The 23,155-nt window shown below is 45.7% G+C and overlaps 1 protein-coding gene across 16 annotated transcripts in view; it reads left to right on the top strand.

Annotated features, from left to right (window-relative positions):
• Positions 1 to 23,155, top strand: part of EIF4G3 (eukaryotic translation initiation factor 4 gamma 3) — a 147,450-nt gene that overhangs the window by 111,938 nt on the left and 12,357 nt on the right. For 12 of the 16 annotated variants that reach the window (XM_072883870.1, XM_072883862.1, XM_072883864.1 and 9 more), the window contains 14 exons: positions 685 to 934; positions 3,581 to 3,738; positions 4,908 to 5,033; positions 6,143 to 6,253; positions 10,105 to 10,275; positions 11,279 to 11,476; positions 12,186 to 12,332; positions 12,627 to 12,863; positions 15,197 to 15,301; positions 17,043 to 17,175; positions 18,308 to 18,402; positions 20,041 to 20,134; positions 20,393 to 20,510; positions 21,794 to 22,017. In XM_072883870.1, the coding sequence (XP_072739971.1) occupies positions 685 to 934; positions 3,581 to 3,738; positions 4,908 to 5,033; positions 6,143 to 6,253; positions 10,105 to 10,275; positions 11,279 to 11,476; positions 12,186 to 12,332; positions 12,627 to 12,863; positions 15,197 to 15,301; positions 17,043 to 17,175; positions 18,308 to 18,402; positions 20,041 to 20,134; positions 20,393 to 20,510; positions 21,794 to 22,017 (2,167 nt within the window). Of the gene's footprint in view, positions 1 to 684; positions 935 to 3,580; positions 3,739 to 4,907; positions 5,034 to 6,142; positions 6,254 to 6,453; positions 6,568 to 10,104; positions 10,276 to 11,278; positions 11,477 to 12,185; positions 12,333 to 12,626; positions 12,864 to 15,196; positions 15,302 to 17,042; positions 17,176 to 18,307; positions 18,403 to 20,040; positions 20,135 to 20,392; positions 20,511 to 21,793; positions 22,018 to 23,155 lie in introns of those variants that run through there. The other 4 variants (XM_072883877.1, XM_072883867.1, XM_072883878.1 and 1 more) reach the window with 2 other exon arrangements.

A 23,155-nucleotide genomic window follows, 5' to 3' on the forward strand; every position in this document is an offset into this window, starting at 1 on the left:
CAGGTGGGGAGGCAAAAGGATCGAGAGCCTCTTCCGGAGCATCCTCAATTAAGTCTTTCCTTTGTTTAATGCTTAGGCGTGTTGGGGTTTCTCCCAGGAGAAGCGCGTTCCTCACGCCTCCTCTGTCTGAATGCAGAGTAGGGCTGTGTCCTTGGAGAGCTGTAAAATTAACAGCCAGGAGTTCTATTAATGCTTTTTCCTGAAACTGAGATGCTGAAATTGTGGCTGTACGTCACATTACCACCTTCACTGGGATCTGCCCCAATTAGCAGTGTACATGTAAAAGAAGGATCCCCCAAAACGAGCGTGGCGTGCTCTTTAAGGTGGCTGGTGAGCTGCAGGAGAGGAGAGAAGTGAGGTTGTCTTTCCAGGCTGGGACTGCTCGTGGCTGTCATGCTATAGGGCTTAACAGTTCCTTCCATCCGATCCCGATAGCTCCTGGGGATTTCACAAGCAACGCAGAGTCTTTCCAGTTGCACTGTTAATTATCGGTGGTTATCTCCGGGAACGAACCGATAAATCATCCGGTTGTTCTGTGTGTTGTTCCATATCGCTGTTTAAGATGCATATGTATTCCTGCTATGCACAAAAATGCTGTATGAATAAATGAAGAGCTGGTTTGCATGCTTTGAATTTTGGCAGGGTGTTTTTAACGTAACCTCTGTGTTTCCATTTCTGCTTCAGCCTAAAGTAGAAGAGGAACTTTCAGGTGACAAAGTACTTGAATCTGAACAGGAGAAAATGAGCCATGGGTTTCAACTGGAGAGAGACCCCTCTGAGCTTAAAAAAGCGAAACCTGTGGAAGAAAATGGAGAGCAGGAAGCAGAACCTGTCCGGAATGGTGCCGAGAGCGTTTCAGAGGGAGAAGGAACCGATGCAAACTCAGGCTTCACAGAGAGCTCCAGCGAAGGGCCAGTGTACCAGTATAAACCAGGTAAATCCAGTTTCAGGCTCTTGCATGCTCGCTTGGTTTTCTGCCTCCCTCCTTTCAGGGCTGTTAAGGCCCCATGCGTCCTCCCCGCGGAAGGAAGGAAGGAAGGAAGGAAGGAAGGATGTTTCCAGTGGGGCTGGAAGGGGGTACAGCGTTTCACGGTGTCTGGCTCCACCGGGATCCACTAACCAACAGGCTCAGAGAGACCTTCTGGGGGAGCACGAGAGGAAAATGGTTTTTCTCTTGCCAGTGGCAATGAAGAGAAGAGAAAGTCCCCGATTCCTTGAATTTATTGCACATGTGGATGTTGGCTGCAGCACGGTGGAAATGGTGGCGATTTGGTTCCTGTGTGATCGACAGCTGAGAGCGATCCAAGAAATTCCATACAAGTGGACATACTTCTTAAATAAGAGATTTGAAAGTTCTGATTGGGTACTAAATATGAGTATGTGTGTTTATATAGATTTAATTTCCTGGCTAAACAGTTGCATAGATCTTCAGATTTCTAGAAGAGAAAGGAAAAGAAAAGAAACAGTATGTGATTTTCAGCCCAGGCTCTGCTGTTAAACTGCGAGCATGCAGTTCTTTTGATAAAATAATTCAAGTGTGGGCTCACAGGATGTGGTCCTTTCGTTGCTGGTTCGCACTGGATATAGTCTACCTAAGGGGTGTTTTTGTTATTTATTAAGGTATTTAATTTGTAGACCTGAACCTCTTAATTCACCTCGTTAAGAGAGACCTTGAGACTGACTTTTCAGTTGCTACCAATTTTTAAGCCATTTCTTATTCAGGTGAAGCTCCCTCAAAATAAATTAGTAATTTTCTTAAGAGCTCAGAAATTAAAGAGTATAAAACAAAATAAGGAAGGACCATAAGAGCCCGGACAAGGTATCGCGAAGGAGCACCACCGTTAAGTAATTACACTGCGGTTGTTATTTCAGCGCTGCTTTGTTCTGACAAAGACCCGAGTTGCTTTTCTTTTATTAATTTGGTAGTATCGTGTCATTAGGAGAAAACATAGAGGCCTCTTGATACTTTACCACACGCTTCTGATAGCTTACCAGTTCATTAGTTAAGCACATCTTGAAGTTAATCCATAATTCATCAGCTGTCTCTCCAAAACACTCAATGCAGTCAGAACGATCCCGGTCGGAGCTGGATGCCCGTTCGCTCAGCTGAGGGGGTTGGATCGATCCCGTGGAAAGCAACACGCATTGGACTTGTCTGCTGCAAAGCAGACCTAGCCGCTTGGTGCAATAATCGAGGACGATTTCAGTTCTGCCCTTTCTAAAAAGTGGGATTTTTGCCTTTTGGTCGACCATGGGAGGAGTTGTGTGTTCTGTCCCAGTCCCTCCCCTCGTTGGGGATCCAGAGAGCCTCCCTCTGACACTGCCCAGCTGCTTTTCACCTTAAAACAGCTTGTTGAGATCTTTCCAGGAGAAGGAAACTGTACATATAAACTGTTTCTTGCTGCTGTCGGTGCTTTTCCATGATAAATGGAGGGTGGTGTGGCACAGTGGATAGGCAGCTGGCCGGGAATTCTGGCTGGGACACAGCTAGCCAGCCAAACCATTTTCTGCACCCTTTTATCCCAAAGTTCTGTAGAAATAAAACTGCACAAAGAGCTAAAAATTGTAATTATTTTTGTGTATCTTCATTCCCAGTTACTAAAACCCATCGCTTGAAATAAGTTCCTGTTTGTGGCTTCTGCAGGGATGAGGATGGTGAGAACCCGGAGACCTAAAGCTGGTGATCAGGGACTAAAATAAAGAAATAATAAATAACCTTAACAGCAAACCTGAACGGCTGGATAAATGCAAAGCAATGCCATTTGGCATCAGTGAAATACAAAGGCGGCATCTTGTACAGATATTTTCCTTCAGATAAAAACGTACTGCCCGCTTAGGGGCCTGACTGGTCAACCTGGCTGCTGAGCAAGTTCATGTTTACTTTCCTAACTTCAAACAGACTGTGCAGCCAGCAAAGAAAATCCTGCCTCTAGGCTACCAGATGCACTGATTTCCCTTGCACTGAAATGGCTGTGGGTTTACATTTTTATTTGCATCAGGCAAGGTCCTCTACACCGCAGTTCTGCCCAGAAAGCCCTCTGAAAAAATGGGTGAAAAGTTGTAATTCTTAGAGCGTGGCCTGTGGTTGTGTGTTTTCTTTCGGTTCACACCATTATCTCCAGCATGGGTTGTTAAAGGCTTAGTGTTTTCACATTTTCAAAGGATATTTTTGGTCTGCACAGTGCTCTCCTTGGCTCTGCATTTATTGCTCCCCCTTACACAAAACCAGCCACTTTAACTTTCACATTTTCACCCAGGAACTGGGAGTCGTCCCCGTTTCATCACATCGCACGAGCGAGTAAAAGTCAGAGGTAAAATGAGATGATGTGGGTTAAAACTGGAATTAGTGATTAGTTCCGCATGTGGTTGCTGCTGGAGTTGACTATATGCTCCCCATTGTTTATGTTCCTTTAATGTGATGTATATTCCTCTCCTTGCTGCCTTCAAAATTAAAATAAAGTTAAATTAAAATTTCCCGAGCAGCTGCAGCAATCTCTTCCCTTTGGGTTTACCGGAAACACGTCTCAGAGAGCGGAGGATTTTGTTACGTATGAATCTCAGGCACCTTCTTTCCTTATAGAGCAGTGGAAGCCCCTGGACCCGGAGGGGAAGAAGCAGTACGACCGGGAATTCTTACTGGATTTCCAGTTCATGCCTGCCTGTATCCAAAAGCCGGAGGGGCTGCCTCCCATAAGTGATGTGGTTCTCGACAAGGTGAGAGGAGAGCCGATAAAACAGGTGCGTGCATTTTTTTTTTTTTAATATAAATAAAGATCCCTAATGCATGCTTTATTCCTTGGCTGTTTCGATGCAGACTTCTATCGAGAACGGGTAATATTTCGCTCGTGTCACACCACAAAATTCTTCAGATAGAGGCATCGGTGCCTAATGAATGTGCATGGATGATTTAAAAGCTGGAGCATTTTTAATGGTCTCTATCTGGATTAAGTTATACCGGGTCGTTATTAAAATTTAAAATTATATAACCATGAAGAACTATAGCAAAGCAAGACTGAACAGAGAGGCAGTGTCTTTTATTAGATCAATTCGGCGGTTAGAATGCATAGACAAGCTTTTGGGCAAACTTTTTTTTGGTCTGAAACAGTTGTGTCACTATTTATGAGCTGATGTAATAAAAGATCTTTAAAACCTTGACTCTCAAAAAGTTTTGTGATTTCTATCCAGCCTTATTACAGATGTGATTTTCTTTGCTCTATGTCTGCGCTTATTGAAATCCTTGTTATTTCTCAAGTGCTGACACCAAGACCTTATTCTCGTCTCGGTTAGAACTATGTGGTTCATTGATTTTGATGTAACCACTACAGACTCGCTCTTAAGATTCAAGCACAGATCAGGATATAGGTGATTCTCATGTGCAGAAACATTTGCACTCTGAATTTCAAACCCAGGCAAATTGTAAAACGCAGCTTTGTTCCCAAAATTATTTCATCCACCTACTAGTTTTCCGTGACTGCTTCTCACTGCTCTGTCTGCTTTTGAGCTTCTTCTGCTTGGTCGGCCATCTGTCTTGTTAACACAAAAGACATTTGTTTGAGGGAAGGTGGCGGTTTCGTGATCCTGAACCAAGACTATCACATTCATTTTGCAGAAGACAGGCCCATGTCGCCATAATTTTATCATCCATAAGTCGTGCTCAGCCTTGAAATGTTTCTGAACTCCACCTATTTTCTCAATAGTCACCTGCGGAAGACGTATTTTAAATTAAATGCTTATTTTTAGTGTAAGTGTAGATGCATAAAACTTGCACAGTTTGTTAAAAGCATTAATTTGGATATTAAATATGACTCTTGCAGTCTAGCAGAGGTGGTCTGTAGACTTGCATGAGCTTTGGTAGCTCCAGCACCCGCTGAACAGATCCTGTTTGTTTGTTTTGCTCCACGATGCAGGTCAATCAGCCGAAATTGCCCCTGAGAACTCTGGACCCTCGGATACTGCCTCGAGGACCAGACTTCACGCCAGCCTTCGCTGATTTTGGGAGGCAAACCTCCGGTGGAAGAAACGTATCTGGAAGTGTGAGTTTACCCCAACTTGCTAATTTAAAAACTGGCCTTAATGCTAATGAAGTCCATCCTCACACTTTTGGGCCTCTTCCGATGCTCCGGTGGTTCTGGTTTTGTCAGGATGAATGCAAGGGTGATGTTTTCTTGGCTGTCAAAATTTAGACAAATTAGAAAAACGTTGCACATGTTTTTAACTGGTACGTATTGGTCTTAAATGGATTTGATCTCCTTCCCCATTTCCCATGCGAGAGGTGTGGAAACATGTTTCCACGCTAAGGACTTGACAGTCACACGTGTGTGAACGCACATTTCTCATACAACGCCCCAGCGTCAGTGTGTGTGTCATCATAGGAGTCTATTTTATAAAACATGCCAATAGAGCAAATAGATTTTACTAACAACAAAAAAAGAATATACGCAGCGCCTGTGTATGTTCTTGCTTTCTCTATGCTTCCACGTGTTGCTTTGCTTTGGTCACTTCATTCCTTGTTTTCCTGCCTTTTCCTGTGCTTTTCTTTCACTGTCTCTTCTTTTCCTTGTGTCTGGCTTTGCCCAAACTCTGAAATCCCTCTCTGAATTCTTCCTTCTTGCCTTTGCCATCTCTTTTTCTCGGGGGGCAGGTGCCCCCTGGCATGGTGGCACCCAGTCAGCCGCAGCTGGAGGATGGAGGATTGCACCATTAGGTGCAATCATTGATTTTTCATCTGTCTATTTATCCATCTAGATATATCTAATGACGTAGCCATCATTTATCTTTCAAAACTGCTCGTTTCAGAAGAGTTCACTGAATAACCTTGACTTCCAAGTGTGCAGATTTCCAGGAGGCTCAGAGTCAAGCCCGGCGATTTTGAGTTGATGTAATATTTCTGGTTTGAGAGTGGTCTCGTGGCCGGTGCCTTGGTTCTGGCGTGCGCGTCCGTGTCTTGGAGTAGCTTCGGTGTCGTGGTTTCTCTCGGAGCACCACTCGGTCCAGAAACCTCAAGGCTGTTTGAGGTCGACATCGCTTCCTATATTTAGGACTTGCAGGTTGTACTCCGGCGCCTTCTCTCCTTTCGTGCGCTGAATGTCCCGAGCCTCTCGGCATCTTGGTAATGTCCCTGTCGCTCTTTCTCTTTCCGCAGGCCTGCAAAGTGCAGAGCAACCCTGGATTGCCTTCCCTGGCTCGGTGCGGTTCCCCAGCATGCCCTCTCTTGGTCTCGCCTCACCCACCATTGAGGAACCTGCCGATAGGGGTAAGCCAAATCCCCCCCTCTCCCCCCCAGTCTTTGCACCTTTTTGTAGAGTTGTCTTTTTCCCTAACACCCACTGTTGATAAAGAACGACTGGCAGAAAACTTTACAAAAAGGTGCAACAGTGTTTAAAAAAAAAAAAAAAAAAAAAAACAAAACCAAAACAAAACCCACGAAACAAGACTTGCATTGTACCCCTCTAGGCAGTCTTCAGTGGTGGGTGGGACATCACCAGCTGAGGGCATGCTGGGACGTTGGCCTGAGCGGGATCCGCGAGGGGTCTGCACTTTGCAGACCTGTGGAAAGGGGGAGAAAAGGTAAGTCCCGCTTACCCCGTTCATTTGGAGCATTCAGCACATAACATACATCTTACATTTGCGCCTTTACAGAGTAGAGCCTTTCTTTGCCTTTTTCTCGAGGAGGGTTGGAAGGTAATGTTATTTAACAAGCCCTGCTGTCCTGTGACGTCGGCGGTTATAGGATGAGAGGGTTTTCAGCCCCGAGCAAAATCAGACGTTATCTTCTCGTAAAGCATGGCAAAAATCTGCGTGTGCGCTGTCTGTCCACTCGGTCATTCCACCTCTACACAGGCCATGCCCATAAACCATTAAACCCCACTGCCTATTCCTTGCCCTCGAAATAATGTCGAGCAGCTCGGCGCTAACAAGCTTTCGGCACGTTGAGAATCTTTTGTTTTGCTTCCTTGGCTTTTGTCTTTATTTCCTTCTTTTCGCTTAAACGTGTTGTATGACTGTTTTTAGAACTAACAAATGTCGCATCAAACAACACAAAGGGTGTAATTACACAGGAACAAAATACGGCTAATTTTTGATGTAGACAAGAAGTTAGATGAGTGCAGCGGGTAATGAGATGCAAACACAGAGGAATAGGGTTGGAGAGGACCCGTCTGTCCCTGTGCACCAAGGCGGGCTGCGTCTGCTTTTATCCTTCCTGAGAGGTGATGGAAACTCGAGTCGCCTCGATTCTTGTGCTTCCCTGGAAGACAGAGTCGCTCCTAGCATCTAAGCTCAATTTCGCCTTCTGCATTTGAAGCCTGTTGTAGAGGGAGAAGCAGTGCTTTCATTTTTTGGACATTCTTCAAAGCGTTACCATGACTTGTGTCCTAAGAGCAGAAGTGGACCGTGAGGGAGAGCACCAGGTCGTGCTGTCTTGCTGTGAGTTTTTAGCTCCTCTGTTGGAGCCTTGTCCCTGTTTCTTCCTGCGTTCCTTCTTTCCCCCTCTTCATCCAGAAGACAGGTACTTCAGATTAATGTAGTGACATCTGGTAAGCACTTCTCTGTGCCTTTGGTGGAAAATATTATTTCAGTGTAAGCTGTAGTGCTGTAATTGCAGGTGCTACAGAACCATTATTATTTACTTGGACTGGGTTACAAAAGGAGGCCAGGCATGAGCTCAAGCGCCTCTAACTTGCCACTTTGTAAATTTGGAATCAAAAAACATCAGATTTTTTCTATTAAAGGTTTGATCTGTATATTATTTTATTACATATTCAAAGGAGGCTTTCATTCACTGCTTTTAGAACCTAATCAAAGAGTTTGAACCAAGTTTATTCACAGATATTAAAAAAATACAGTCTTAAACAAAGTCTTTGTTCTGATAATGCACTTGAAGGTCTGGTCTTGAAGGCAACCAGATTTGAGAAGGCTGTGAGATGTAACATGCTGATATTCAGGAGGTGCGAGAGTGGTCCTCACATCCAACAGTTTTGCCAGGGAAATAGTCACCTCCTTCAGCTCTAAAAGCCATCGCCTCGGCTTTGCGTGGACCCGTACCCGAGGAAGCGCCGTGCCTCTGTGGCTCTGTCCTCGCGCGATGCAGCCCGGCTGCGGTTGGAAGGTCCTTCAGACTGGAGCTGCCTCTGCGCAAGAGAGATGGGGCGGCTGCAGATCACCTCTCGTCGGCTTTGGTTTGATTTTCAGGGCACGCTGCCAGTCTGGCTCTTCTTACCAAGCTTTCCCTGGGCAAGGAGGTGTGTGATGAGGTCTAGTGCGTGTGGCTGAAACCGGTCGGTTTTCTGTTGCGTTATTGTCTGGTTTTTCAGCTGGAGGGAAGTTTCTTCTTTCCACAGCTGTACGTTTGCAGCGTGGTTAGAACCTGGGCAGCAAAATTGTGTGAAACTGCATAAAACCAGAGGTGGATGTCTTGACACAGGGCTGCGAAGCAGACGTTGCTGCATCATACTGGTGTCGATCAAGGGCTCTAGGTAGGAGTGGAGAGGGGTCGTAGGGAGGGATTGACGACTGATTTAGGAAGACGTCTGACACAGCAAAGCATCGTGAAGGCTCCTCGTTCTTGCTGTCTCATTCCATTGTTGATTTCTTGGGAGCAATCGACTCGCGTGGTTGCGTTACAATTACAGCATGCGCCCGAAAAAGCTTGAATGAGTCTGATGCATTATTTCTGTGTGTGCCAGCGGGATCTGAACGCAGGTCTTCGTAGGTGGTGGGGCAGCATGCTAACATGCTGCACCACATAGCCCTCCTCCGTGCATCGCCTCGGTGTACGAAGCACGTCATGGCACGAAGTCTTGTCTTTTGACAGCATCTTTTTCTGTTGCTGTTATCACATAACAAACCCAAATCAGAGCTCCAGCAGTGGCGGTGATTATGTGCGTTTGCTTTCATCAGCGGCACATATTTACGTCGTCAAAGCCAAGCGGTTCAAATCACAGATACAAGCTCCTGCCTGTAAGGAGGGTTTTCTTTTTTAATTGTGCAAAGGTGGGTTTGGGGCTGATATATGACATGAGAGGCACCAGCTAAGAGCCTCTCTTCATGTATTCAGTGAAGCTGTTTGAATAACTGAGATGGTTTTGCCTCTCTGATGCTCATTGAATCCCTTTGTTGAACAAAGAAATGTTTTAAATGGCCCATCTTTCATGTGGAGGTTGCCTACTGCCCACTGAAGAGATTAATTACTTCTGTGGAAAGTAATGGGGTTTAATAATGGAGTTTTGTTGCTGCGCTAATTTTTACATTGAGGTTGGACATTTGTAATAAATGAGTTCAGAAATATGAAGGAGCACAGGGGAATGATAACCTCCTGACAACATATGATGCCTTTAGTCTTTAAGGAGAAGCTCCTGGATGATGAAGAGGGAGTTTGGGGGTGTCTTGTGCCCCATCGCTTGTACAACCGATGAAAAACTCCCTGGTTTTGGCAGTTTTCATACCTGGCTTGACCAGGAGTACCATCATGTTATACAGGATTGCAGAGAAGCGCTTGATGCTGTTTCAAAGTACTGCGTTTCCCTTTCTTCTGTGAAACTACAAAGAATTTGACCCACATCTGTTAGGATCCGTGTTTCTGCGCTGCAGGAGCAGCACTGATGCTCCGTTCAGTGTGTTTTATGTAATTCCTGTCTCAAAATGGCTGTTTGAAGCAATCTCCAGTAAAACTTTACATTTTTGGCAGAGCTGCTAATTTATCATTATCTAATTGCTTGGGTTGGCACGTTTGAAATACACCTGTAAGGACTGATTTAATCCTTAAATACGCCTTTGCAATGATGTCTCAATTACGCAGTTTCAAGAGGCTGTTTCGGCCAGTCGGGTTCAGTTCTGCAGCGTCCGGAGCATCGCCCATGCGTGTAGGCAGTGGTCATCCCATATCTGTTTTGGGAAAAGCTGCCCAAGAGAAATGTGTTTGGTGTCTTCGTGTTCCCTCTGACCAACCCGGACCGCTGTGTTGGGTTGGAGGGAGTCCTCAGAGTCCTAGGATGAGTTGCTGGTTGACGGTGTTGCCATCAGCGGGTGTTGGCTTGCGCCGCCCTGGAGTGTTTTATCGAGGTGCGAGTTTAAAAGGGGATATAACAAGGAATGTTTTTGTCCTAGTTGTTGAATGTTGGACCGAGGAGATCTCAGCCAGGCCAGAGAAGAGAGCCCAGGAAGATCATCACTGTGTGCGTGAAGGAGGACGTCCACCTGAAGAAGGCAGAGAATGCCTGGAAGCCAAGCCTGAAGAGAGAAAACCAAACCGAGGACCCAGAAAATGTCAAAACGCAGGTGAGAGCATTAGCAAGCACTTCTGAGTACAGCAGTCTGTAACAGAAGGAGGATGGTAATTTGCCTTTGCTGTCGTGTAAGACAGTGAAAAAGAGCAATGAATTCCAGTTTGAATCACAGCTTTCCCCTAGCTTGGTTTTTTTTTTTCACGTATTTATTCTTGACCTGGAGTTTAAATGGCAATCCTGTATATTAAGTGAGTCTAAACAGGGAACACCAGACAACCTACTACCTCTCTTCCAGGACTGGTTTTCTATTGCTATTTTACTAGAATATTTCTGTCTCCTTTCTAAAGCAAACAACCTCAGACTTCCAGCACAGAACTTGCTTTTCATCCCCTTTTAGACTACGTTTCTGCCCTGAACCTCAGCAAGACTGAGGTTCCTCTGTGGGTTTGTCCTGCCCAGCCCAACAGCGCCATCTCTGAAGCTTTCTCTGTGTCTCCTCTCCTCCGTGGGGCAGCCGCTCTGGGCGGAGGTATTTGCCTGGTGGTCAAACTTGTAATTTGTAGTCTAAGTTGGGATAGTCTTGAAGGACACTGGAATTCTGTTCTCGGGGCTAACGGCAGTGTTGTTGACCTAATTATCATTCTGGATAGGGAAAAAAAAAAGTGCCTTAAAGTAAGTATAGGAGAAGTTGATTACCTGTAGTTGAGGGAGAAGGCCACTGAACGGCCACTCCCTGTTAATTTATATCTCATGGCTAAATCGATATCAAGAAGAATATTTCAGATGGGTGACAGCAAAGGCTTTGCGCCTGTCACACTTGAAAAAAGCACTTGGGTGTTTCCAAAAACCCTGCCCCGCAGTCTTGGTCTTTGGTAGCCAGTAGCTGAGTTAGAACTGGAGCTGGGCTGTGCACAAATGTGCGTCTGCGTGTAACTCAACTTCCTAGAAGTTCCTATAGGACTTCATCTCCATTCACCTTTAAGATGCGTCCTAGCTCGTTCCTGAAAGCCACCTGTTCGATTCGTGCTTAAACTTACAGTTTTTCTGTCGTTCAGGAGCTGTTCCGTAAGGTACGAAGCATCTTGAACAAGCTGACGCCCCAGATGTTCAATCAGCTCATGAAGCAAGTGACAGACCTGACGGTGGATACAGAAGAGAGGCTGAAAGGAGTCATCGACCTGGTCTTCGAGAAGGCTATCGATGAACCGAGCTTCTCGGTGGCGTATGCCAACATGTGCAGATGTCTTGTAACGGTAAGAGCCACCACAGTCAAATGGGAAATTCCTCTGCATGGGTGAATGTTCTGCACATTATCCCCATGAACTGATTGGCAGTAATATAAACGTGGCAAGAGCAGAGCTGAATGTAGTTTCTGAACGTAAATAAAAATAATTTACGTGACGGATTTCTTCTTCTGCGTTCATTGGCCGTGCCTGCAGTCAGAGGGCTTTGCTTGGAGCCATGTGGTGTTTGGAGCTGAGGACACTTTGCTCTGCCTGGTCACGTTTGGGAAGTCCAATTTCTCTCCCTCGTTTCGAAGGGGAGCCCAAGGTGCTGAGCCAACCTTGGGACAGCTAGTCCTCAGAGGGTGAATTTGGGATAAAATAGTCCCCTCTTCTCCCCAGTCCTTCATGACATGCAACGAAGGAGCACGGCTCCAGAGTCTTCAGCACATAACAAGAGTGTTTTTAAGCACTGTGTCTCTTTAAAGGATCCCATGAATGGAAATGTAATCTGTCTCCGGGCAGAGGTGGTGTCAGCCAAGTTTTGAGTGTGACTTTACATGTGAAATGTAAAACTCCGCTGGAAATCATGACGTGATGGTTAACTGTCATAGCCTTGCAGACGTGCATTGCTGAATATGAAGCGCATGATAAATGTAATGGATGGCTTATAGGAAACCTCGCTCGTAAGTAGAGTTTAGCCGTATTTCTGCTGATGTTTTTCTTCCTTCTCCTGCAGCTTAAAGTGCCCATGGCAGACAAACCTGGGAGCACAGTAAATTTCCGCAAGTTGCTGTTAAATCGCTGCCAGAAGGAATTTGAAAAGGACAAGGCTGACGACGACGTCTTTGAAAAGAAACAGAAAGAACTTGAAGCTGCTACCACTGTAAGTGGTATTTTTCCCCATAAATTCTCAGAGCTCCCTCTGAAAATGACCTCTTTTGAAGATGGCAGTCGACTTGGGGGGAATTTTGGAGTTGAGAGTTTCATTCTGTCACTGTGGCTGAGTATAATAAAGAGTATTTGCCTTGAGTAGTGGGTTTATACCAGCCTCTTTTTGGTTTTTAGGAGAAAAAGAGTAAACAGGGACAACAGCAACTATAAATGTAAAACTGGATCTTTTGAAGAGTTCTGTGCTCTGTGAACGTGTTTTTTTTAGAGTTGTTTTTCTCTTTTACAGCCAGAGGAGAAGACGCGGCTCCATGACGAGCTGGAAGAGGCCAAGGACAAAGCCCGACGGAGATCCATTGGGAATATAAAATTCATTGGCGAGCTTTTCAAACTAAAAATGCTGACGGAGGCTATCATGCATGACTGCGTGGTAAAGCTACTGAAGAACCACGATGAGGAGTCCCTCGAGTGCCTTTGCCGCCTGCTAACTACCATTGGCAAGGACCTGGACTTTGAGAAAGCAAAGGTAGGGCAGGACCGGGAGTGAGAGAGAGGCTTTCAGGACAGGGATGGAAAAATGGGTGTGGGGTGTTTTTATTTGAGGATTTATTTTTTCTTCAGGAATTTCTGTACGGCATGAGGAAATCATCCGCTCTTCTGTGGATGTTTCATCACAATCTGGCCTCGCTCCCTCCTCGCTGCCCCTTTCTAATAGAGTCTGTATAATTTTCAACAGTGTTCTCCAGTCGCTGCTCGTTTCCAAATATTTCATCCAAGCACACAGTCTAAAAGTGCTCAACATATCCTGTGGGTTTCTTTTTCCAAACAGAATTTATCTCTTGTCTGTAGTTTCCAAGACATTAAGATTTAGAGTTGTTTCTTTACCATTGAAGGCTTATATTACCTACAAGATCTACCACTGAATGTATTGTTTGGGTTAAATCTAAAAAACCCTTCACTAACTGGCCTAAACCTGCACCTGAACCTTGGTGGATGCATTTATTTTGTGTCATCATCATCTCCAGCTATGCTGGAATGAAGCAGCTGTTTTGCAACTGCAGCGCTCCAGCATCCTCCTCCCGACTTTCCAACATGTATATGTAGCACGGAGCATTACGCACTCGATGAGCTTCTCTTGGCACAGACAATCTGCTTCTCCTTCGCAAAAGTCAGGCTTGGGATGAAAAAGCGTTCGAGGGTTTTGCCAGAAATCAGTCGGACTCAGCTCTGGAAACAAACTGAGTTAATTGTTTTCAGCTGCTCGGGGAAGGGAGTTCCCTTACAGCGCGCTGGATTGCAGGGATCACGGCAGATCAGTCCTGATCCTTATGGGGAAACAGTTTCCCAAACTGTTTTTTGGAGCATTGACCAAAACAGCGTAGTTTACCACTAATCCCCCAGGCTAAATACCCTACGCTGTTAACGCAACAGCGTGTGTGTTACCGATGCAGATTTGAAAGCACCAGAAGCGGGGATTAAATTTCTCCACGTGCTTTGGGAAGAAAACAGGGTCTGACTTCTAAGCAGTAGCTGAGGTCATGTTGGATGAGTCCTGGATGCTGTTTAGGTCTTTGCGAGCATGGAAACGCTGTACAAGCCAACACTTTGGTGCATTGGCCGGTTCTGCAACCTCGAGCCGTGGCACGGCGTAGCACGGAGCGTGCACGCAGCAGGGAAATGCTTGCAGATGTCGTGTTACCCGTTGTGACAAGCTGCCCGCGTCCTGTCTTTGTGATTTATTATTTCTATCAAGATTGAGTGAGAATCCTTTATTTATTTTCTATTAATGGGGTAGACATTTTATTATGTGTTTTTATTGAACCTGAAGTGTTAGTGATAGTTATAATTAAAGCTTCTGGACAAAGTCCATTTAAAATATTTTCCCCGTCATTCCTAACTTTGGAAACATTTGCTCTGAGCTGAAACTTTCCAAGGCAAGGCCAGAACCAAATTTTAATACGGTTTTTCTTGTTTGTTTAAGTATAAGGAAAAGGGTTTAGCTACTTTTTAGTGAAGGGAGTGGGAAACATTTTATAAAACTTCCCTGAAGCTTTTTGTTTGAAGCAGCCAGAGGCCCCATTTTGGGGGAAAAGGCTTTTTGGAGCCTGGCAAGTCAGATTTAGACCTCATGGAGGCTTCTCTAACGTTACCATTTCATGTCTTAGTGCAAACTGATTTGGATTCCATCACGTCATGACTTTTAGATGAAAAGGAGCTTGTGGGATTTCATACTACAGCTAAGCCCGTTGAACAGCTTCTTGCTGAGAGAAGCAGTGCTTCTGCCCCTGCTTCTCTTGCCTGACCCTGGCTGAGACAGTTCAGGGAGGTAAAGCATCGAAACGATGTTTGCAGGGTTAATTTTATGCCCGTTTAGTTTCCTGAGCCAGTCTTTCTTGGGCTGAGGTGAGCACGCATGCTGATTGATACGAAAAGGAGGAGCTCAGAGGGAGAGCAGGACTCCCCTTTTTGGTGGCAGCCAGCCAGTCGATCGGCTTAGCTGTACCATGAAAAAAACCACATTGATTTGTTGGTTTTTTTTTAATGGATGGTAAGTTTATTGTGTACATGCGGAGGGTGTAGATTATTTGAGTAAAATAAAAATGCAGAGAAAGCGTGTGCTAAACAAAGGAGGTGCCCACAGACTTGTGCCGCATTTCCTGCACGTCCTGCACTGTGCACACTCAAATCCAACCTGGGGGGAGCGTATGAGACCCAACACTCCAGAGAGCAGCTCTGGGTCCCCAGATGTGTTTCTGGCACAGAAATGCTGTAATGCAGAACGCACTGACTCCCCACCTGAGGGAGTGTTTTCATTTTCTTCCAAGACACGATGATGATGATGATGTTTCTCTTGTGTAGCCTCGCATGGACCAGTATTTTAATCAGATGGAGAAGATTGTGAAAGAGAGGAAAACATCTTCGAGGATTCGGTTCATGCTTCAGGATGTAATAGACCTAAGGCTGGTAGGTACCAACTCAAGTAAGTAAAAGAGCAGGTTCCCTTTAACGTCCGGGCTGGAAGAGCTCTCATGTAAGAGCAGGGATTTACAGTATTTACAGCAGAAGTGGGATGTTAGGGGAAGATCTGTGCCCCTTATCCCAAAAATCTGGCTGTTTAAAGACAAGAAATCTCTCCATTTTGCCTTAACGAAGGCCAAGGTTGGTAGACAGATTAACTGCTTGTGTCGGGTGTTTTGGTTCTGCCCAGTGTAAGACACGTGCCCACACTGGCTTCTCATGCCGCTAGTCCAGCCCCACTGCAGCAGACACGCCTGAGCTCTTTTCACAGGGGAGGTTTTGGGTGTGTTTCCCCACAGCATCCCCTGTGCTTGTCTGTGTCAGTCGCACTGCTTTGCTGTCTTCGTTTCCATGCACGCTGGGTGTAACTGTTTCCTGCCAGCCCTTACCTGTGCTGGTGGGACCAAAGTGCTCTGAGATGCGTACCCCACAAGTGAGGGGGACCGGTTAGTGTGGCTGTAAAAACTGTGAGGGCTCTTTTTCATGGCAGTATGGATTTCATCAGAAGATGGTCCTATATTAGCCTGTATTGCACAACCAGGCATCTGCTAGTTGTTTACTGGCCATATTGCGCAGACAGAAGCAAACAGAGTCTGTGCTCCATCAGAGCATGATGATGCTGGGTCCGCACTAAGCTCCAAAAATTACAGGTAGGAGATAATTCGGTGTAGAAAAGCGCACACAGAGTGCAGGCGGGGACCTGCCCATGTTGTAATCAAGCAATGTTTCTGAACGCAGCCAAGGCGTTAAAGCTGGAGTCTCATACGGTGAAGGGTGTCTCTACACCGTGCGGTTGAAGATGTGACTGCAGGTTGCACAAACCTTCCCCAGCACCTGTAATTTCACCCATGTAGGTGCTGATGGCAGCATGGCTTAGCCACGAGACAGCACTTGACTGAAGCCCTGAGCGGGTTTTACTCATACCTCAAATAGCTGTTTTGAAGCTGGTTTGGGGTTTTGTGGAGGCTGAAGTCACCGTTTTGACTGCAGGGTACACAAAGATATTACCCCGAAAGTTATAATAAGGTTGTAGCAAGATCAAGAGACAGTCTGGTTATTGTGGGGATAGATGGATCTCTGCAGCGTATGGTTGAATAGACACATCAAGCAGTGGAAATGTTTTGTGGAGAGACAGCTCCACCTCTCTCCTCAGGATTCCTGTCTCAGCCATCACAATCCCTGGAGTGGCAAAGCACCATCTCCAGATAAAGTGCAATTGCTTTTTGCTTCTTTATTTTCAGGGTTTCATTTTTTTTCCTCCAGCTTGGAGGAAGGGCTCCAATGAACAGTGTCAGTAATAAATGGATAGAGAGTGACAGCAGCCTCCCTCTAGTCTTTCTCTTTCCTCTGAACCTAGAAAGACTGGAAGGCTGGGAACATGCAGGATGCTAGGGGTTAAAATGTCTTGAATTCAGTCATGCCTCTCCAAAGTCAGGTCTTCACTGCAGCCTCCATTCTCCACCAAAACATACAGCACAGTCTATATACCAGCTTTCACCTGTGGTGCTGGGATAACCATGTCTGCAACGTGACCCAGCTCCACAAAATTTTCCCAGTCCCTCGGGGAGCAGCCCCTCTAAGGCATTACAAAGGTGGGAGGATTAGGCCTCACTCACGGTGTTCAAAATACCCCATTTACGATGCTCCCCTGGAAGTATCTCCAAGCACGTGTTTGCTTCTTTCCTAGTGCAACTGGGTGTCACGGAGAGCAGACCAGGGCCCGAAGACCATCGAGCAGATTCATAAAGAAGCCAAGATCGAAGAGCAAGAGGAACAGAGGAAGGTCCAACAACTCATGACCAAAGAGAAGAGGAGACCGGGTAAAGTAAAAGCCAAGTTGGCTGCTCATTTCACTCATTGCACATCCAGTGGCCATAGAGGGAATCCCACATAAAAGAAAAAAGTCTGGTTTTTTTCCTAAGTGTAATGAGGAAAGGGAATTGGGGCCTGATTATGGCTGAGGCTGGAGAAGGAACAGACTTGCCATGGATTGGCTGTGTGGATTTTTCAGGGGCAAATCCCTTGGGTAAAAATAAACAATTGCAGGCCAGTAGTGCTTAAGTTTCGCATTCGTGCAAACCATATTTGATTTTGTGACAGGCTGCCAGAAATCTGTTATAACAAGTTACTACATAGGAGTCAGATTTGCCATCCATTCTTGCATACAGCAGCATCTAATTCCAAGAGGAGCCACGCTGTCTTTAGCTGTTAAAGTTGTGAGGTGTTAACTCAGCATGAGAAAGTGTCTTGGCATTAACTTAAATTGCTACTGGCCCTTGAGGCTGTGACACTGCCTGAAGACAAATTTGGAGTGACTGGGAAAATGAAGACTGGGACAGAGCAGGGCAAGGGGAAAAGTCATCTTTGGGATTCTTTAATACTAAGGATTGTCAAATGAAAGTGCCCTGAACACAGGACATACAGAAAATACACGTAGACTTTGTTTTAATTATCCTAAAACTGACATCAGGAGAAGGTAGGGAACTTGGGGACTGCCTGAGTGGTTCTGTGTCTAGACTAGCCTAGCACTGCTGAAATCTGTGCCACAAATGCAGCTTTGGGTTAGCAAAGGCGTGTCGTCTGCTCCTTTTGTGAGCTCCTTTTGTGAACACACAGGACGTGCAGCCATATCCAAATCACAAGAACACACACTAAGAAATCGTTCCTTAACCAGGAAGAATCACTACAGAAACCAGCCCCTGAAAATACTGGTTGGGGTTTATATCAAGGCTATTTTATAATCATAGTCAGGCTAACTAGTCACGTCATCTTACTCTGAAGAAATGCTCCGAAAGACATGATTTCTGCACAGAATTGTGCTGAGGCTTAGCAGAAACGTACCCTCTTCTTTTCCTCCTCCTGTTGAACTTGGAGACGGTCGCTTACGTTCTCCCGGGGTGCCGCTGGAGCAGCGGCGATGAGCTAAGGGAGGTTGTGTTTGTCGTCTGGCAGGTGTCCAGCGGGTCGATGAAGGCGGTTGGAACACTGTGCAGGGGGCAAAGAACAGCAGAGTGCTGGACCCCACCAAGTTCCTTAAAATCACCAAGGTAGGTGCCAGCACGAGACTTGTTCAGAACAACAGAAATGCCAAGGTCTTACCTTATTGTATCTGTCTGTCTGGGAAAGACCGTTACGGTGTTTACAGGTCAAAACTTGGGTTTTGGGACATTTTAAATCCCCAGAGTTAGTACTGTGCATAAATAAAGCACAATGGAAAACTCCATTGTCTTCTGAATGTTCCTATTTCGCTTGTTCTAAGGGAAAGGAGTATGCATACACTTTTTCTCAGGTTTATAGTGTGCTTTTAGTGACCCAGAAGTTCTCTAAGGTGGAAAATCTGTGTTTTTATGAAATGATTAAGAGAGATTGTGAGTTGGGGTATGGTGTGTGATGCTGATGGACCACATACATGGCTATTACAGAAGGCGTCTCAAACACCTGTCCGATAGAAATCCTTTGCTGCCTCAATTTCTCAAGACCCTGTTCTGACGCTGCTTCTTAGTGGAATGAGGTTGCCACATTCAGTTTGAAAATAAAACGTTCCTGACGTAGCACAGATGGCAGCACTCCGGGCCCGAAAGGTTCAAGTAGTACGAGAAGAGCTGTGTCCGCTTTTACCGTGTTTCTGGACTTCTGTGCGGTGCAGTTGCATCCCTCAGTATGTGTTGAACTTTCACACCCATACTCCAGATGAGCATCTTCCTGTTATTTTGCCATTAAAGTGGTGATTTGGGGACATTTATCTCAGGCTGCAGGTTAGGCAAGCTTGGAGATTTCTCCTTTTTTAATGATCTTCAGAACAGTTTTGGGTTTTCTCGCCAAGGAGAACTCAGTCTTTCACATAAATCAGGGTGTTTCCTAGACGTTCCCTTGTCCCAATTAATGTCACTCTCCCTGAACTTTACTCCCAGTGCCTGGATGCTCGGAGAGCTGTAAAGCAGAACCTGGACAGATTGTAGCCCTTCTGCAGATCAAGCTCGGTTTGTTCCTTGTGAAAGTCATAAAACAGACTCCAAAACTTAATTAGCAGGAGGAATTCAGCCTGCTTTTGTCTGGGCTTACAGCTCATCTGGGAAAAGTTCTACTCCATTTAGTACAAATACAGTACAAATAGAGGTAGCTCCACAACAGCTGTATTGTTGGAAGGAGAGAGGAGCTCATACAAAGATATCTGCAGGGCCACAGCCTCCTCGTCAATAAATCCACCTGTTGAGCATTGTAAAAATCAATGTTCTCTTCTTGTCAGACTACTTTTTCTCTCCAAGTTCCGCAACCTATTGTTGTTCTTCGCCCTCTGAATTCTGTTTGTTACCGTGCAGGTTCCCCCAAAGCCATGACTGGTAGGTGGAGTGGACAGCAGAACCGTTTTACTCATCACAAACAAACTGAACATCTTTCAAGTACTGATATACTGTGCTTTTTCCTCCTTATTGAGCTCCAGAGTTCCCGATAACAAAGAAGCTCCTGGTCACTGTGAACGTCTTTTACTGATGCTTTGGAAGAGGCTGCTTGTGATGGCCTTTGTTGTTTGCATCCTCTGCCTTTGGCTAGGGTTTGGTCTTCCAAAAATGTGTTAAAGTATATTTTGGTATTCACAAGACAGGGATTGTTGCCAAAAAACACCCCACTTATAATTAAGATGTATGGTTTGCCCTTGTAATGGTATGTCTTGATGTGTTTTACAGCCCACAATAGATGAGAAGATTCAGCTTGTGCCTAAAGCCCAGTTGGGCAGCTGGGGAAAGGGCAGCAGTGGTGGAGCAAAGGCAAGCGAGATGGGTAAGTCAGGACAGGTCTTCACCCTCTGCTTGGACACCAGCCGTCCTTGCCAAGAGCAGATTTGGGTGGGAATGCTCATCTCTGTGTGTGACCGCCTGGCAAGCAGGGTTAAAGTGGGGCGGGACCAGCCTTTTCCCTTCGGTTCTCTCCCCGTCACTCCGAAAACAGCTGTTGCTTAAATGATTTTGTGATGCCAAGGTGTCAGCGGCTACTGACCTTCTTGTCGCTCTTCTCTGTGTTGCCTTTACAATCTCCCAGACTCCTTACGACCAAGTGCCACTAGTTTGAACAGATTTTCTGCACTGCAGCCTCCAGTCTCATCTGTATCTGCCTCATCCGCATCCTCAGAATTAGATTCTCGCAGGGCCTTAACTAGGTAAGCTTCAGTCCGCTGGTGATTTTCCCTCCCGCTTTCTGTACACCTGCGCTTTTCACTTGCTGCTCTAGTTACCAGCACACAGAAAGAAGAGAATTTCATTGAGTTTCCAGGAATGGCTGGGTCTTTCCCCTCCCCCCCCCGCTGTGTACTTTGAGCTAGCTTAAAACACATGCATCTTTTATAATATCATAGGAGAGACAGGTGGTATTAATTTTTAAAGGCATTACGGTGAATGTGTTAGTTTCCACTTCTCAGTCACCCTTTATCTAAAGGATACATTTGCTAGTAGTTTATAACAGGTTTTGCAGGTAGTTTATAACTCTTCAGATAAAATGTTGTAATAAATAGGTATGCAGGCTGGATTCAACAGTCATGGATTCAGCCAGGTCAGTAGGTTGGTTTATCCAGAAAAACATGCCTGAAACCTTGCAGAAATTTAGCAGGGCTCTTAAAACACTCTGGCTGTGTCAGACCCTTCCCGTTAGGTGTGAGCAAGCCTGCCCGTGCTTCCGCGTCATGCGATGCATACGTAAGGCTGTGCGGTGCTCTCTCACACCCCGATTTCATCAGGACTACAGCCACTCCAGCTTGTAGCATGAAACTTGTATTAACTCTTAATAATTTATTAACTTCAGACACGGTTTATAAATGTACAGTTCATTTAAAATGTCACTGGTTCTTCCTTCCAGTACACACCAGCTGCTGGGCTGTTTTCTGGGGTTTGTCCCTCTGATGTTTTCCCCTCCTGTTTCACCTAAAACTCTGGCTTACCTGGAGGTTATTCATATGGGTATCGTTTTGCCCATCTTATTCATTAACACAGTAATTAATAGGACAGATGCCTGTCACCTGTTGCTGGTAACCTTCACTATTCTGAAATTATTTTTCAATAAATGGGTAAAAAAAATACACCATTCATACCATTTCACAGTAAAACCGTGCCTTTACATTATAAAATTCACCGTTCTACGTATAAAATGGGTGCGGTAAGGACTTTATTGCTTTTCCATGTGTTCTCTAGGAAGCGTTGGCTCTGCCTGTCTGCTCTGTGGATATTTGTGTTGGTGCACCTCTGAGACTTGAGTTAATTTTTATTATATTCTGCGTAGCTACAACTGTAAAAAGTCGAGACACCAACCCTGCTGGGTTTGGGTTGTGGTTTTTTCCTGCAGTTACTATAAAGCTATCCAGTATCTTTTCCAACATTACCAGCATTGCGAGCAGGGGTTACTCGTACCGTAACGTTTAAGCACGTGTGATTTTTTTTTTTTATTCCGTAGTCGCGGGAGCACAGGCAGGGAGAAGAACGACAAACCTCTCCCACCTTCCCTCTCCCGTCCCAACACCTTCCTACGGGGCAGCAGCAGTAAAGAGCTGCTGCTCGACAATCAGGCACAAGAGGAGCAGCGGAGGGAGATGCTGGAGACGGTGAAGCAGTTAACAGGCGGCATGGAGATGGACAGAAACAGCACAGAGGCAGAGAGGAACAAAGCCAAGGAATCTGGTAAGTGGCTCTTCCGTGCTCGGGGAATCTTGCTGGATGTGTGAAAAGGCATAAGGGAAAAATCTATCAGAAAAAGTGACAGATTTCTGTGCAACGGTGTGCATATTTGGCCTGCAGTGACGCATTATCAAGCTGCGATCTGCCTCCCAAGGGTTTGTAACACAACTGATTCATACAGGCCCTGGCGTCGTCTCCTCTCACCAGCTCCTCCTTAGGATTGATTGATCAGAGTTGAAAGGCTGGAGATACCAGCAAAACACCACTCCACAGCGTTGTCTTGCCTGCTCATATCCTGTCACTGCTGCTGCTGGTTCCTGGGTTAGAAGACCCCAAAATCAGCATCAGTTCTGCAGAAATGCTTCTTCAGTGCCCAGTGAAGCCGTATCTACCCTTTCCAAACATTTCCCAGGGCCAGAGCAGTGATTTGGGCCTGGGACAGACCATGCACGCCATCTTTTTAGCACTGCATCGTTGCCAGCCCTCGTTCCAAGCAGGTCTCGGTGCAGTGTGGCGTTAGCACCCAGTGGGGTGGTTTGTCACCTTGTCAGTGCTGCAGCTCCCGCTTTTTGCTCCTGCCACCTTGAGCTGATTGGTTAGTGAGAAAGTACTGAGGACACTTAGGGCGATGTTCCCTGCGGACAGAACCCTTGCGATAAAGTACCGTGTTTTGCTCCTTCCCTGGGAAACATCTAGAAACTGCTACAGTGAGGAATACATCTCGACTGCCACGACACAGCACACGCTCATCTTGAAGCTTTGGGACTTTGTAAAGGACTTCATGGGAGCCAGCGTTCTGGGGATGTGATCAGGAGGTTGCTTTGGGTTGCTGTCCATCACAGTCAGCGTGTTTTAAGTTTGCAGCATGCTGTAACAGCTCGAAGTTCAATTATTTAATGTTGATAGAGAGCTTTGAAGGTGTTGCATCCTGTGTCACTGCCAACTGTGTTTCTATGAGAAGACTGATTTACAGAAATATTGGGAGTTCATACAGGGGAAACGTACCCAAGGAAGAAGTGACCCGTGCCTGATGATGGGACAGGGAACACACCCTGCTCCGGTGACTTCTGTTTTCAGAATGGCGTCTCTGAAAATTATGCTGCTTTTCCTTTTCCAAATGTGTTGATTTTTTTTCTTCTTA

The sequence above is a fragment of the Ciconia boyciana genome, chromosome 19 (genome assembly GCF_034638445.1).
Source record: "Ciconia boyciana chromosome 19, ASM3463844v1, whole genome shotgun sequence".
Classification (NCBI taxonomy): Eukaryota; Metazoa; Chordata; class Aves; order Ciconiiformes; family Ciconiidae; genus Ciconia; species Ciconia boyciana.